Below are 14479 nucleotides of genomic sequence, written 5' to 3'. Positions count from 1 at the left end.
CAGCCAATCCCTTCCTAAAATATTAACTGGTGTCTGTCGCAAATATAACAAAGGATCAGTTATGTCCCACACTTCTATAGTTTAGTTTAGTTTGGTTTATTATTTATATAGCGCACAAAGCTCAAAGGCATTTAGGCGCTTTCACTTAAGAATATGGTTACATTAAGTGCAGTAAGCAGACAGGTTACAAAATTACATCACAGGCAAACATTAGGCCTGGATAGTGCAATTAAATACATACTTGGAAAAAGCTTGCCGCTGCTGCGGCGAACTACATCAAGGTACATATGAGGGACATAGTAGGTGCATAGAATATGTACTTAGGAAAGTTTGCCTCTTGTTGCGGGGAACTACATCAAGGTACATATGAGGGACATAGTAGGTTTGTTTGTTTGTTTATTCATTTGTAGTGCGCGCCAGACCCAGAGGTATCAGGCTGGAGGAAATTACAGGGATATGCAAAGCTTGGGTTACAAGAAGTAGCAGATCAGCAAAATTACAGGCACAGAAAATCTTCTGATGAGAATGCCCCTTCCTCCGTACCCATGGCACACCGTAACTCTTGACTTCATCGTTGAATGACCTGTAATCAATAACATGTCTACCATCCTGGTTGTTGTTGATGTCTTCACTAAAATGGCATGCTTCATCCCCTGTCAGGATATTCCTTCTGCCACTCGTCTGGCAGCCTTATTTTTTGATCATGTGGTACGGTTCTTTGGACTCCCTACGGTGATGATCCCTGATCGTGGCTCACACCTCTCGTTGTTGGCAGGCCTTGACGCGGTCGTTATGGGTTGATGCATGTCTTTCTTCAGCATCCTCAGACCGACGGACAAACGGAGCGCACCAACGCTACTTTAGAACAATACCTCCGTTGTCTATGCTTGCAACACCAGGCAAACTGGCTTTCAGTACTTGGGGCAGCCGAATTTGCCTATGACAATTCAAGGCATTCTTCTATAGGTTGTTCACCGTTTTATGCACTATACGGTCAACACCCTCACTCTCTTCCGCCTGTATTGCCCCCTCTGGAAAGGGTTCCTGCAGCTCAAGATATACGGGACTCTCTAGTCTCAGTTCGTAAATCAATCTCTCATCACCTGTTCACGGCCCAATCACGGGCTAAAGTTCAAGCCGATAGACACCGCTCTGCGGCTCCCTCTTATCGCCCTGGCGACAGTGTGTGGCTCGCTACAAAACACCTTTCCATACATGGTAACCGCAAATTGTTGCCCTGTTTTGTGGGCCCTTATAAAAACATGCGTTGCCTCAATCCAGTGGCTATGCGGTTGGGTATACCGGCGCGTTGAAGAATACATCCTGTATTCCATGTGTCCCTGCTCCGACCTTGTACTCTGTGACTCGTCTTCCCATCTCCCCTTCTCCTATTCCCGTACAGGGTGAAGAGGAATACGAAGTTCAGGCTGTTTTGGATACCTGTCTTCGCTGGGGCAGGAGGTTCTACCTGGTGGACTGGAAGGGATACGGCCCGGAGGAAAGATCTTGAGAACCTGCCTCTCATTTGCACACTCCTCGCCTTTTGCATCAGTTTTGGCTACTCCGCTCCCGGTGTCCCCAGGGTGGCCGCTCTTTGCGGGGGGCTACTGTCATGCCCCGTGCCGTCTTTCCTATGACTAATAGGAAGACTTGGAAATTACCCTGGCTCTTTGCGCAACAACATCACAGAATAAACTACATCTCCCAGCATTCCAGGAAAAAGAGAGGTCACGTGATTTGACGACAACTTCGGCATCCCTCTGCATCGTTATATGCAGCTCTGGGACAACGCTTGGGTGCTCCTTAACAAGTGCTTTTCAGGCTGTTAAGTCACATTCTGATTATTCTGTTATCCTGTCATCTGAATCCTGCTTATTGTTCTTTTGACTATACTTTGTGGATTACCCTTTTCTGTTTCCTGACGCCTGATTCCCTCCTCTTCTACTGCTTACCTGGTTATCGGAACTTGGTGCTCTCAACAGATTGTGTTTTTGTCCATTCCTCGATTGGATTGCTATTGCCTCCTTGAACTTGTACTCCACGATACTCATTAATTCATTGAGTTCTGGTTCAAAATTATATTTCCAAAAGGGTCAGAGTCAGCCCTGGCTCACTTTCAGGCATATTAAAAAAAAAGATGAATATTTCAAAACTGCACAAATGAATCACTGAACTTATTCCTTGCATACTTATACATATATCAGCTTTGGCCTTACTGATTGTCACTTGTTTCAATCATATTTTCATGACTCTTTATATACGTTCCTGTTTCAATGTGAATACACATACATATGTTTTCCTAATTTATCCATGGCTTCGCTAGTGTTTCATAAAAAATATTATCAATAGCATATTGCTGCTTCTTTGTGCAAACTGGTTCAGCTACAGTGCTTTGACTCACAAGGTCATATCATGTTTTCAATTTACGAACAGCTGTTTTTTCTACAACTTATTAATCATTCTCTTGGCTCCGTCAACTCTTAACTCTAGCTTTGAAAAGAAGCACTGGCTACTTTCAGAAGCACGGTTTTTGAAACATTAATCTCATTGTGCATTGCCAGCGCTAGCTGTTTATCAGCTGTGCACCTTGTCAAAAGTGGCTATATCTCTGACTTGATGCATTTTTTAAACATGACATGTACCAGATTACCTTCATTTGCTCAACCAGGAAGGGAACCTACTGTCAAATTTTGAGTCATAACTCAATTTAATAACTTTTTTTTTGCGACTACGCACTTCCCTTTCTGAAGCAAAACTGATTTCTCCCACATTTCTTATCTTACTTTTTCTTCGTTTGTATGATGCGCTTGGCGGTTTTCTATCATTGAAAACTTTAAAGCTCATTAAGAGTTTTATCTATATAAGTATATAAAATGTAACCCTCTATCTGCCTTCACTCGCTCGCCTCAAAGCTGCAAAATAGTCAACATTTTTAACTGCATCTTATTATTTTTCCAGATTTATTTCTCCATAACATCTCTGACAACAAATATGAGTGCACCCCATTAATAGCTTGCTGAAACCTCTAATTTCAGTAGCCTATCTATTCTTTTGATTTGTGCCAATCACCTTCCTAGACAGATAATATAACTTCTTAACTTTGTTGCAACTTTTTTACAACTCATTGTCGCTCTTCTACACCTTAATTACAAACAGACACATAAACAGACAGACAGACTAGTCGACTTTTAAATCATGGTGATCACCCTAATCATCTTGCCCCCAATAATACCCTGACCACAGAATTTAGCTCGTCTTCATGCAGACCTGTCCTGCACGCAGCCTAGTTTACTCCGATTGGAGTGCGAGACAACCTCAACTGACCCCCTTGGGTCAGGTTTTTCTGGGCACTTCTCTCTCTTCTCTCTTCACACAATATTCTCTTTATCTTTACATAATATTTCCCATTACTTTCTAAATTACCACAATCCACTTAATATATACATAACATGTTTCATTTTTCCTTTGTCTCTGTCCCCCACAATACATTCCATAATTCACAGATGCCAAGTGTGCAATGCTGACAGTCATGGGGAGACCCCTCTGACAAAATGAGGACACACTGTAGATTTGTTTACTTACCCTGTCATTTCCCCCAGGCATCTCCCCACCTCTGTCAGCATATCAACATGAAGCCTGGGTCCTTGTCCCTGAAAAAGATTTTTAGAGTCACTTTGTGTGGTCACCAAGTGTACATGAGGGTCCTTTTCCATCCCATCAAGCTTTCTGGCATCTTTCAATTCTGACTCTACAGAACAAAGGAACAGACCCCCGGGTGAGATTCACAGACATCTTTACTTGCAGGTTACAAGACATTCAGGAAAGCACACACAGCCATTTTGCCTTCCCCTTCCTGTATAGGCTTTTCTGAATGATGCAACACCCTCATGCAAATTCAGAGCATATATCTGATAGGTCCTTTTAGCCAGAGAAAAACCCTCATCTTTTGATTGGGTGGCTTATCTGTAACTCACCAAGCCCACATTAGTTCATAGTTGGCAAACGCTTGCTGACTGACGCATTGACTAATAATCTTATTTTAGAAACAGCCAAACACAATTACACATCATTCAACTCCTGCCAAAAAACAATTATAATCACCTCACTTGTCAGTTTTTATCTACTCTTCGAGGTTCTGCCAAATTTTAGTCAGTGTCCCCCTACCATGGATAAATAAATATAAGCTCAATTATGTTGCCAAGTAATGCAGCTGTTCTGTTAAATTGGTCTTCAAAGGTACATCATGCCCTTTCCCATTATGCGCCTTGTCTGGTTTTCCTGCCAAGTTCCAAATTTAACCTCCCATGCTTATTTTACAATGAAATGCTGTCACAGAACATTCTTCTATAAGCATGAGACGGGAGTTCCACACCTGCCCTTAAGGCACCATTTTGTGCTTTGGCATGAATTTTTAAACATATTCCAATCTACCACTGTGCTACCATAGGGGAGTTCATTATTTACTTTTAAGCATTTCTCATTTTGTATCTCTTTTTCAGCATATATTTTGACACAATATCGATATGTGTGTAATACTTGAGGCACTCTTCACTTCCTGGGTCATTCTAACCCAAATATGCACAGTGCCGCAAACATTTTTTATCTTCAAATAAAAGCACTATAATTCCGATTTCTGCAATACTGGAACCATTGATCTGCCTATCATGTTATCTGTACCCAATTTTAGGGGCGAGGGGTTTGGCACCCCTATACAGTTTAATCATTCTTGTTGGGATGAAATTGTCTCCCTATATCAAGGTAATGTACCCACAGAGCAAGATCATTATAGGCTATAGCAGAAACTACTTGCACAGAGTTGTGGTGGCCGTAGCTTTGTTGTGGTAGTCGTCCAAGGTGTTATTACAATTTCTGCATCTTTTAGTCAACACAGTTTGTTCACTGCCTGGTCATACTTATTAAACACTATTATTTATTGGCCAGGCATGCTGCCCTGTAGAATGAGAAGTCTGTAATCTTTGTTATGTTGTCTGTGTTTGTGTCTAAAACTGTGCATTTACTTTGTTCTGGTTTGCAACGTTTTCTTTTTTAAATAGCACGATGAGTCATAAAAGTGCCCGCTTAGTTGGTTCTTATGTTATTGGAATTGCCTGTGTGCAGGTGTGCCTCGTGTGGGGAAATCACACCTGGGAGTGTTGATCCCTATGACAAAGTGTCTTGTCTGTGTCTGGGGGTATGGATTTGGGGTAATACGGTCCAGGTTCACAACACTCCTTGTGATGCTGGGCCTCGAGGAAGTACATGGGAGAATGCTCTGATCACCCCACCTGGTCTTAGTTCTAAGGCAGAGGACTCCCATAAGCTGTGTACCTTCAACATCCTGGCCTCTTTAAGATAATTTCCCCAGACAATAGTAAAATAGATGTAATCCTATGATGTACACGAGTGACAGTTAAAGTGAACTTTTTTAGTTTCAAGGACAAACTGTGGAGGGTACACAGGTGGGACCCATGATAGAACCTAATATAGCAAATACATATGTACAGGATTTTGAGAATAAGTACATCTATCCGATATACAATGTGTATCAACAAAATTTGATTTTGGAGAAGCGTTATATAGATGAACTGTTGGTCGAATGGGACAGTACCTGTGATGAGGATGTAAGTTTGGTTAGATGGCTGAATGTCCATGATCCACAATTTAAATTCACACACACCATAAGTGATAGTGAGATACAGTTTGTAGACATCACTATATACGGAGAGCAAGTTCTTTAAAGGTTAAGATGTCACAAAATCCACAAGGAGTAATTCTTTTTTGAGTTTTCAAAGCTTTCTTCCCAAATCCCTCAGAGAAAACCTCCCTTTTTGGGAATTTTTTGACAGTTATGGAGGAACAGTACAGATTGAGCACATTTCTAAAGGGCGGCAGATGAGCTGTCAAACGTTAAAACAGAAATGTTATCTGAGTAAGATCACAAGAAACACTTGCAAGAGATCCAGAAATATTTCAGAGGGAGGTACAGTGAGAGAAACAAAATAGTTCCACAACAGAGGAGAGAATGCGTGTCAACTTTCTCAAATGTAACCCTTAGATTAGTGAAGGTGATAAGGAAACAATAGCACCTCCTTTAGAAGGGAGTAAGTAATCATAGACTGCCATTATTCACATATCTCCAGGTTCTACGTGTTTGAAAGACTGTATTTTTTGTGTGCAATTTTGGCCGACCTGAATTCAACCCACTTTTTTTTGTTATGTGGGGGTTCCCCATACCCTCCCTTCTTTTCCCCATGCCCCCATCCTCTCAACATTCCCCGTCACCACCTTACCCGTAAATGCAAATATATATGTATATGTAATTGGTCTATTCCACCAAAAATGCACAAACAGATTGCAGACTTTCAAATAAAAGTCTTTAGAAACACGTATTACAAAAAAAGAAAGAACATTAGGAACGTACTGGTTAGAGTCAATTCCAGTGCCAGGAAGACTGTTAGGCTGCACACATTACCTATGCTGGTCTTTCCTATGCTGTATGTACCCTGACAAGACGTTCTACCGAGGTGAACATAGGGTTGGAATTATTGTAGGAGCAGAGTCAACATACAGACTGGAATACATCTTTGGCAGTCTATATGATCATGTGTATGTGTAAGACCACCCGACCAATATGAACATCGATCTCTGAGCATAGTAGCTGTATAAGGAAAGGAAATATAACATTGCTATTGTTGGCTCACTTTGCTTGAAGAAATCATGATTGAATTGACAGTCTTTATGAGCATCACAGACAGCACAGCAGGAAACAGACTGCATTTTTATGACCAAAGTTTAATATTTATGACACAGTGACACATTAGGGGCTTGAATGAGGGCATATAGCTGTCCTTTTTCTGATGTGTCTTAGATTACATACCTGGCTTAGTATTTTAGACAATGGCACAGGCATAAGAATATAGAGTGAGAACTGTTTTCTGCCAATCCCCATGGATGGGTTTGACCTACCCCAGATAACCTCTTGGCTTAATTGTTCTACCTGTTATGGTTGGGAGACAAATGAACTGTGCAGTGTAGATTATCCAGCAGATGCGCTGACAAAAATTAATTTGAAACAATATTACTTTTTCAATTTTTGTATTTACATGTACAAAAGATTCAAAATAGATTTTACAAATTTAAACTAGCTCTATTTGTGTCTCTTTTAAATATACTGATGGGGTTTTGTAAAAAACTTCTAAAAATGAATCTTTTATTCACACATGCATTTTTGAACTAACAGTATTGTCCTCCCTGTTAGTTCTAAAACGTATGAATGGGCTGTATGAGGAGGATGAAACAAGATCTTATAAAAGCGTTGTATAGACGATATAAAAGCGATGTATAGACGAAAGGATATTTAAGAGGATAAACTATACCTTATCAATAGTGAGTTTGCCCAGTTACACACTGAATTTTGATCTGTTTGAAAAAAAAAGATAAAAATGAATTACAAGTTAATTAAACAGCAACATGGAAGATGATAATTGAATAATGAACAATATCATTAACTAATTAATGTGGAGTTCACCTTACACAAATGCATAAATGAAGAATACATTATGGAGACACATAAGTGAAAATAAAAACTATATCAACAAAAGAACAGTGTATAACAAATTAATAGGTTTATGATTTTTTTACAAAATGCCAGAAGTCAATATTTAAGAGCCAAAAATATTTTTGTTTGTGTATGATTCCACGAAAGATATATATTCTATGTATCTTTTATACATTTGAATAAAAAAATGTTTTTGTCGGCGCATTAGCATTTCCACAAACCAATTCTGCTGTTAATTTATGAAGGCTGGGCACATATAATCTCAATGAAGATGCTTGCTTGCATTTGGACCACCTACATTTGGACAAATCTACAGCATTGTTTAGGCATGGATGGCTACCCATGGCCTCTGCCTGGTCGATAACAAAACAGAGCTCCTTGCCCTGGGATCTGAATCTCTTCTTACCAGACTTGGCCCTGATTACTCGTCATTTATCATCGATGGGAACTCTATTAAGGTTGCCAAAGAGGTAAAAACTCTAGGTTTTGACTTAGATTCCACCCTAACATTCACTAAACAGGAAACACTAAAGCTTCTTCTACAGCATATACATGCAAACAAATTAGAGCTGGTAAACAGTTCCTCTCATCCAACAGTTGCATGATCCTACCCAGAGCCCTTATTTTATCTAAATTTGAATACTGCAACTCCTTATACATTGGTGCCAACAAATACATCATTAATAAAATATAGATACTCCAAAATAAGGCCCTAAGAGCTGCTCTCAGTATCTCAAGGAAAGAACATATTTCTGAAACAAGAAGGAAATATAAATGACTATCCACACATGAGAAAATCAAACTAAAAACAGCATCCCTTATCCATAAATGCCTAAACAATAAAGCACCACTCTACCTGATAGAAAGAATCTCTAGAAAAACCTCTAGCCAACTCCAACAGGTGCTCCGCTTTAAATTATCCACCATTGGAAGCACTAGCTTCCCAGTCAAAGCAGCTCAACTGTGGAATTCACTACCTACCCTACTTAGAATGGACCAAACCTTCACCAAATTCAGGCAAAATCTGATCAAATGGCTCCTAGAGAATGATGATAAAGGAGCCCTCAGAATATGACTACATCTGTAAATAACTTTGCATGTATCCTTTTGTATATAGATTGCGTGTATATTCTTTACCTTTGTTTTATTTTATGTAATTGTATATCCTATACCTGTTAGATTAGATGTTATTATACACCATTGTACCCATTGTAACCTATGTACTAAGCTGTATGACTTCTTACCTCCTCCGCCCTGATACCCTCGGGTCTGGCGTGCATAATAAATAAATAAACAAACAAACAAACATCTGCCTATGACAAAATAAAATTAGGTTATCCAGCAGGTTTCTATTAGTTACATACAAGAAATGTGAACACTGAAATATAGGATCTATTCTTTTAGATAAGTGGGTTTAGATCTGTTTTTTTTCACATCGCTGAGTCTGACTTTTGATATTTGCTCATTAGATCTAGTCATCTTCAAGATGGCCACCCTTCGTGTTTAGGAGCAGTAAAAAGTAATTTACCTGCATACCTTAGTTTAATTCTTGAGCATGAACAGGGGTGTCCATGATCATTTCTGGAAACACTCCGGTGCCAGTATGTCCAGGGTAGTCAATTTCCAGTTTCTAAAATTCAGCAGAAAATGCAATAAGAATGGATGTAGCATTTGAGTTGGAATGCTATTCATGAACTGCATTGCTGTGGTCCTGATAGGACAGTGCAAGCATCAGTGAAAAATCTCTAGATGATTTCTTTTGTAATCTCCATAAGACATCAGAGGTTGCATTTGGTTTCAGTTGCATTAGTTACACCCCATTGAACTCCCAATATCCGCTTCAGGTAAATGGAACATGTTACATTTAAAAAAGATTCTGCTAACGTCTAGTGATCAGTTGTTACTAAAGAGGTGTCTTTCTGGCTCATGCTACCGGATTATTTTCAAGTAGGATTTGCCATCTGCCCTGTTCTTTTAAGCTTGTTTTTTAACTGTGGGTACCAATAGAGATATTGAAATGTTCCCCCACATCAATTTCAGGTTCTTCTGTCACTAGTTGAGTAGCCCTAGCCCTGCTATTCTTCCTGGTGATGTGGAGTACTCAGCCGCAATCTTCCTGTCTAATGTAAGCATATCATGCTGGTAAACATGTCAGTAAATCCTGTGGCAAGTTGAACCAGTGATAGGATTAGGCTATGGCACAAGTGTGGACTGGCAGGAAATGTGAGATATTACTTTACAATTGGTTCCTAGAAGCTTTAAAAACATGATTTGTATTAACTTCTTCTATTGACATCCTTAGCAGAGTAATCATTGAACATTCTCATGTGGCTCCCTTTTATTTTAGTTCTCTTGCTGCTCTGTTCCCCTCGAAGATGGCCTCCTTATGTTGAAATTTCAGGACCCTGACTTTTCCCCATGTTTAGCTTAGGATTGGGGGAATATGGATCAACAATTAAAGCCCCTTGGGTTTTACGATATAGGGGAGGGCTGTGAATATTCTGATAAGGAATGAGACCAAATTCTGTCCTTCATTTCTTGAGATTTCCAACATGTACATTTTGTTCCGCTTGGTCCTCTGCCTTAGCACTAAGGGGTTATGGTTCTCTGAGATGGCAAGCTCGTTGAAAATACACCTAAGTATCATCAATGAAGCACACACAAGGTTCTGGTTTTGATTAGTTGCATAGCCAGAAAATCTAATTTCCTGAGTCTGTCAAAGAGATTGGTTACAAGCTATGACAGACCCCAAAAAGTAGTCTATTATCTGGGCTTAATGATGGCAAACCTTCACCAATCAACCTGAGGTCTATCTCTGGGGCCCATTGTAATTCCCACCTAAGAATAATCAATTTTCATTAGAGGAGGAGGCACAGTCAGGTGACGAGGTGCCAGGGATAGGTAATCCAAACAACATATTGCATGACAAGGAAACCAATCCATACTGTGCAGCTGGGGTGCTCTGGGGCAGTTGTCTAAAACCTCAGTTACCTCACCCCAACTACAGCTGTGTGGCCGCCCCAACTACAACTGTTTGAAACCTAAGTTCACAATTGAGCAGTCCTGTGGGATTCTTTGCATTGTAGAACAATCTAGAACAAGGCAGGGAGGCTCCACCATGTCATTGCCCCTTCCTGCTCCCCTTCTGCAATAACCACAGTTCCAGGCTAGGGCACACCTGGAGATACAAAGAGGTGTAGTGTATAAGAAAACAGAGTTACTAAATCTATCCAACAGAGACAGGAGGTCAGAAGTAATGAGATGTTTATATTTAAAATGATGGGCTAAGGTAGCACAGTTTGTGCAGGGAAAAGTGCAGTTTCAATGGAGTAAGAAGACTGTACTGTAGATTAAGGTGAAGATAAAAAAGGAGTTGAAGTTTTAGATTGTGTAGAGCTCAAAATGGACAACATTTTCAAGAGAACGTAGGAACATCATTGGACAGCAATTTTCATAGATCAAACAGAGATTTTTGGAGGAAAGGCAAGATGGTGAATTGCTTCAAGGAAACAGAGTTAGAGTGTTTTGAGAATCAGTAAGTGCAGCTGTTCGAGATCACAGCATCAACATGACCGTAGATTAGTCTCTCGATCATCCCTGTGCCTCAAATCTTCTCATCTCTTGGTTTCTGATGCCATGATGTCAGAAATGGTGAACATGCACTTTTCATGTGTTATTAATAGAAACAAAAATTGCTTGTTGTTACGCCATATCATTTGCTGAACTCAATATAGATAATGCCACAACGTCAAGTGGGGATTGTGATTATATTTTCAACACCTTTTTTTACACATCGGATTCCAGGTAGATCAGCCAGCAGGACTGAGCTGAGCTTGTGGAGTTTTGTGAAAGGATGTGAAAGGAGCAAGCAGATAACAAGCACTAAGACAGGAAATAATAGGAGAAGAAAGTAATTCATAGACTTGATTACGATCAATGATGAGTGAGGAATGAGAGATGGCATCGCCCACTGAATTAGCGTGTAGTGATGGTGAACACATCAGAAATACGACAAGAAATTATTTAATTAACGGGATGTAGTTTCAGGCGAGGCTTATAAGGAAAACAGGAAACATGAGTTGTGATCTTTCGCTGGTAGAGGAAGACACCACATTCTGAGGATATTGGGATGGAGGAAACGGTTATGTCAACAGATGACCCACTGGTATGATATGATAGGTTATTTATAACACGCTTAATACCCAGAGGTTTCTAAGCGCGGACCCAGGGATCGAACCTGTGTTGCTCCGTGCCGTCTTGTTTCCAAGTCGAGCACGCTGCTGCTGAGCTATCATCCTGGGGAATAAAAATGTATGGTCGGTATCTGATAAAGGTGTAAAGAGTGGGAAACATGATGATGGGGCATGTCTACAAAGAGGTTTAAGTTGCCAAGAAAAAACAGAAACATATAATGAGGAAAAGCATTAGTAAGAAGAAATTGATCTGGGTTACAATACAAGAAGAGACAGGGACCTGCAGGATGATATACCATCAAAAAAACAAGATGCTAGTGATGAGTCCTGGTGCAAAAGTGGCAATGAATGGATATTAAAGAATGAAGTGAAATTGAGACATCTTTGGAAACACATAGGGAGATAAACTATCCCAGTTCCATCACGCATTGTTTTAGCCTTTTGAATGTCAACAAGCACGTGCATATTCGAATATAATGATGTTACATTTTTGTATTTCTTTCAGCTGAAACTAGATGAGAAATATGTTAACAGGACCTGTGGTTTATGTGGACATTTTACTGGGATTCCCAGTTCTGGTGAGTTCATTTCAAGTGATAATGGCTTTGAGGCAGGGAGAGTTGCATGTAATGAGTCTGTTAACATCACCCATACTGCATTGCGACCGGATTAACAAATGCTGCCACCTACACCCATCTCTTGCGTGAATATTAGACTGAGGGGCGGTTTGAAAGCCTATGTTCATTAATTTGGTAATTCATAGATGCTACTTTGCAAGTTTATGAGCCTGAACTATCAAAGGCAAAGAAATAGCCTTACCATCAACATTTCCAATGAACAATGCTGTTAGCAAATGCCGAAATGAGGCGGAGGTCAAAGGTCACACATCATTCCAATCAAATTGGTCATTCTTGGTGAAGTATTATTGCTGTGTAATGTATATGTACTTGTATTTGTATTTATTAGCTATGTGCATATCACATCTACCAGAAACTCAACAGGAACAATACAGAACATTGACAATTCCCATTACAGAGTGCTCCACAATGGTAATAGTAAAAGTAATTATGGCGAGAGGACCAGTTGAGAGTACATTGGTTCATTGAACTGGGGCAATATGGAACAACATATACATTGCCAAACGTTAATTACAGTTATGCGCCAGTGTTTGCAGTGATATACCAATGAAAAAAGGGAGGTTCAAGGGGCAATGGTGTAATGCCACATGAAAGTAAGGGGTGTCATTTCCAGTAAGAGGTATTTTTGAGAGCCGATTTGAATCCCAACACTGTGTTGATATCTTTTCATGGTTGGGGCTTGGTAGTTTCAGTTGAAAGGTGTCTCAGGTGAAATGTAGCAGAAACAGCAGGCAACACAGAGTAGGCGGGGTCAGTTAAGTATTGTTCCAGATTGTAAAGTGTATGAAGGATAGCTGGAGTTAGCCAGACAGTGGGGGGATCTATACATCATTGTATTTATAGAGAAGACATTTTAAAAGGGATTGGTTGTATATGGTCACCCATCAAGCACATGGGAGATGGCTAGAGGTGCTATTTAGGATTTATTGACGGCAATTACCAAAGTTCAGTACTATGTTGATAGGAGCAAAAGAGTAACAGGAAGGGCTCAGGAGGAGTCTGCAATTGTAGCCAAGTTGACTGGAAACAAAGGTAGGAATCAAACATTGAGTGTATTAGTAGGGAATTCTGGGCAGATTTTCCATTTGTTCATTAGGGTTAATCCAAACAGCCATAGCAGAATAGTTGATAAATTGCTGTAGCTTCAGGTGACTGTCGAAAAGGGCTCCAAGGCTGCAAGCCTTTTGGGATGCGTAAGAAAATGATCTGGTGACTAGGTTGAGGGGAAGGGCTATTGTTGCAGAGTGGAAGAAGAACGTTGGTGTTTTAGAAGAATTCAGCATGCGATCCACTATAGAGAGGCGAAGAGACAGCTGGATATACACGATGATAGCTCAGTGGTGAAGAAAAGCAACAAAACATGCCTTGAGTGTAACTTAAGGAGATAATGTTTGCTGAAGGGAGCTGTACAGGGTGAACAGAAGAGCACCACAAACTGGCCTTGTGAGAGTCAGCAGGAGAGAGGGAGTGGAGGTGCAAGTGTTTCACAGGATAGAAACAAATCAGACTGGGAGGTAGGAAATCCAGTCGAGCACTGACTTGTGAGTGCCTATTTTGGAGACGACCAAAAGGAGGGTGAGTGTGAGACAGCATCAGCGGTGGCAGAAAGATCAAGGGTTACAAGAACACAAGATTTATGTGTGGTGAGCAATAGTGAGAAAGTTGTAGATGTGAATGAGTGCAGTCGTCTTGCAGTGCTTGCTACGAAATCCAGAAGTGTGTTTCATAAGTCATTGATCTCAAAGAAGTCAGTGGCTCAGTTGAACATGAACCCTATCAAGATTTGGGAGTACTGGGGAAGGAGAGGAGCGAGACAGGCCAATAGTTGTCTTGTGTGTTAGAGTTGGCAAAGGGCTGAATTAGAAAAGGCAGGACAGCTGCAGCGTTATACAGTCAAGAAAGATCTTGATTGAAAAAGGAATGTTTAATTTGCTCAAGGGCTTTGCTTATCTGTGACACAAAGGACAACAATGGAATGTATCACACTTCCTTTTGCAGCTTCTTAATGAATATTATCAATACCATAGTTATCAATGCAGGTTTTTTTTCCAGTTGCTGGGCATATGCATTTCCATGCTCATGGAGTGGAA

At 40.2% G+C, this 14479-nt stretch overlaps 1 protein-coding gene across 1 annotated transcript in view; it reads left to right on the top strand.

Moving 5' to 3' along the window:
- The window catches only part of LOC138505081 (mucin-2-like), a 282775-nt gene that overhangs the window by 211349 nt on the left and 56947 nt on the right, over positions 1–14479 (top strand). The window contains exon 5 of the mRNA XM_069625399.1: positions 12257–12329. Within this exon, the coding sequence (XP_069481500.1) occupies positions 12257–12329 (73 nt within the window). The remainder of the gene's footprint in view (positions 1–12256; positions 12330–14479) is intronic.

The sequence above is a fragment of the Ambystoma mexicanum genome, chromosome 11 (assembly GCF_040938575.1).
Source record: "Ambystoma mexicanum isolate Mex_15411 chromosome 11, UKY_AmexF1_1, whole genome shotgun sequence".
Taxonomy (NCBI): Eukaryota; Metazoa; Chordata; class Amphibia; order Caudata; family Ambystomatidae; genus Ambystoma; species Ambystoma mexicanum.
Note: the sequence above shows the minus strand (reverse complement) of the source record. Positions and strands in the feature narration are given on the sequence as shown.